General features: G+C 28.0%; 1 protein-coding gene across 2 annotated transcripts in view; it reads right to left on the minus strand.

Annotated features, from left to right (window-relative positions):
* Positions 1 to 2,549, minus strand: part of Tps1 (Trehalose-6-phosphate synthase 1) — a 67,292-nt gene extending 64,743 nt beyond the window's left edge. For both annotated transcript variants that reach the window (XM_067045925.1, XM_067045924.1), the window contains exon 1: positions 2,519 to 2,549. In XM_067045925.1, the coding sequence (XP_066902026.1) occupies positions 2,519 to 2,534 (16 nt within the window). In that variant the 5' untranslated portion in view covers positions 2,535 to 2,549. The remainder of the gene's footprint in view (positions 1 to 2,518) is intronic.
* Positions 2,550 to 3,132: the final 583 nt, after the last annotated feature.

A 3,132-nucleotide genomic window follows, 5' to 3' on the forward strand; every position in this document is an offset into this window, starting at 1 on the left:
AACTGTTTTTAGAGTTCTACTACTGGGTAGTTTCTCTACATCCTGTATCATATCATTATGTCATTATGATCAAATTTACTGGTTGTATTTTTTTATACAGTTGTAAATATCAATAAATAAATAAAATAAAAAAAAACAAAACAAAAAAACATTCATGTTAGAGCTTTAATCGTCAAAAATAGGTTGTTGTTTTGTTTTTGGTGATTTAGGACTGATAATAGAAAACATACAACGTTTTAATATTATATTTTCTACCACAATTCTTCGTTAAAGATGTCTATTTCTGTTGTAAATTCCAGCGTTAAGTGTGCTGGAGAAGACATGAAATCTGTTCCAAAGTCAACTTCACTACCAAACTTCATTTACCACAACTAAGAACTACCAAGTTTCATTTAAAAAACAAGAAAGCGTTAATGGGTTTAAATAAAACGGTTAAACGTAGTTCATGGATAGGCCGTCCTTCTTACATGCGAATATACAAGCATCTTTTTTTTTTTTACATATTTTTTAATTAATATACACATGTAATAACTGGTTTATCATATTTGAGTCTTTTGAAACTAGACAATTTTCGCTCTCTTGGTATTTCGTTTTCACACCAATATTGTTTAGTGTCACTAGTTGCTAAAGGTACATTACCTACTTATGAACAAGGATATGGAAGAAAGTTTTACTTTATGCTATAACCAACCCCTCCCAAATTGTTCCCATTCACATCCTGGACTAAATCATCCCGACTTGTTCCAACTGCACTGTGCCAATCTCGTGATAAGCACGTGTCGAGCAAGCGGTCTCGAGTGTAAGTAAATACTACAATAAAACCAAGGCTGTGCGTGTTCTGGCTCTGAGTCACGGTTGATATCCACTTAAAAATACCAAAAAAATTGGATATTTTTTTTTTATAAGCGTAATAAAAAATCTACAGGCCTTAAAAATAAACCCATAATCTTGTTTATAACTTTGTATAAAACTCATAAATTTTAATTAATTTGGGAATTATCTCGACTCATCCTCCAAAATCCCTTGCATACAACATCAGTTGTATATAGAAAGGACAACTATTAACTTTGGAAAATTATTTTAGTCATCAAGTTAGTATTAATCATAATGTATGCTATCATTTACCAAAGAAAACAGAAATGTTTAAAGCAAAAGAAGGGCTTATTGTAACCATTTTTAATAGTACACAAATCTACAACGTACAACCGAAATAAGGCAAACAAAATCATTTTATTTATGTCTGTTCCGTTGGCTAGTGTTTTTTTTTCTTTTTACCCTTCTTTTATTGTCCCTGAAGCAAATATAATATATACACTTGGTGAAAAACATACGTCTACGATAGAACTTATATTCTTTTATTGCATCCTTTAGGGCATCCGTTTGCTTGAATTATCATACATTATTAAAATAGGTAAGTTGTTAAAATAAAAACCAATAAGGCACTACTTATAAAAACCAATAGTTACTAATGATATGACAAACATATAAATAATAACAAAAGTTTAAGTTAAAAATAAAACAAATAAAAATAAAAACGTATGAAAAATATTTGTAAGTATCAAAAATGTTTCAAATTCTTGTGTAGAAGTTAAAGTTTTGTTTGATGTACAATTATACATTTATATTTTTATTTCAATTATTTTATATTTTTAGTAATCACTACATTACTAATTAGTATAAAAATAGTAAGAAATTATTAACTGTCGAATTAAATTTTAAAAGAAATTTAGAAGTTATGCTTTTATAGCTAAATTAAGCTATATAATCTTTAGCAAATTTGAAAATTGTAATTTTTCAACCTAATTCATTAGTAACTAGTATTCATGTATCATATATTCATATATTCATTAGTAACTAATACAATAGCATGAGAAGCAGAGCACCATTAATAAGGTAGCATTTTCACCTTCATTTTGGTTGTGAAAAAGAATAAACGTGATTTAATTAGTTTTATTGAGACTAACAAGAGACACTTCTCTCATACCTGCTCTATTCACGTAGAACTTTATAACCATCTAACTCAATTATAAGGCCTGTGACGGAACTCAAAACTATAAAAAGGACAAAAATGCGATTAAATATATTAATTTATCATATTAATTACTCAACATACACTTGAAGGATGTATCTATGGACACCATCCATTTCTTATAGCTCTATGCAAAAGTAATAATAAAACTTTGATAAAAATATACCATCATTACTACACAAAATTGAATAATCAGTTTTTAAATTATATCAATTGTAGTAGTTAGAGATAATGAATTACTCTTTATTAGCTTTTTGCATTCTTGCTAATAATCAGTTGTTTACACGCTACATATATTACGACGTACAACAAGAATGCAACATCATTAGCAATAGAAATCTTTTGTCTGATCTGAGGTAATCATGTTATTTCAGACATATTATCAATTCTTGGAAAACTATTCTTTGCCGATATAAAAAAAGAGAAAATGGCTCTCGTCTACAAATGATACAAGTATCATATTGCGAAATATGAGTAAGCTATATTCACCTATTTTCTGTTTCATCTTTCTGCTGAAGCGTGGAAATGATACGAATTACGATCGTGCACAATTCACCGTCTTTTACCACTGCCAATAATCGACTGGCTTGAGAATGGATTTGTCGATGAGATATTGTTTTATTGTCTCAGCTAGAGTATACGTTAGGCCACTGGTAATCTCCGTTAATTTTTTAAGAAATAATTTAATAAACAAACTTATACAAAATGCCTATTTGGAGGATTTCATCTATTTATCGTTCTAAACAAAATAATATACATAGATTTTGAATTGATCATAAAATATTATATTTATATATCGTAAATACCATTGGAATAACATAAAGAATTGATACAGCATAAGCTAATCGAATAGGACCTAGTAGTTTTGAAGGGAATCTAACAGAACGCGCTCGAGTCTGTTCCAATTTATGCTAGGACATTTTAACATATCTAATCAGAACTAAACTCGACAGAAAAATGTAATATAAAATACTAATACAAGTATTAAAAATACTTTTTAAAACTGTACAATTTTAAACACAATTTAGAGTTTATGGTTCCTAACGTTATATTTAAATAATTATATATTTTAAAAAATAACAAGAATAATTTAGATTAAATAA

Source organism: Halyomorpha halys, unplaced genomic scaffold (assembly GCF_000696795.3).
Source record: "Halyomorpha halys isolate HHAL.00 unplaced genomic scaffold, Hhal_1.1 Scaffold453.1, whole genome shotgun sequence".
NCBI lineage: Eukaryota > Metazoa > Arthropoda > Insecta > Hemiptera > Pentatomidae > Halyomorpha > Halyomorpha halys.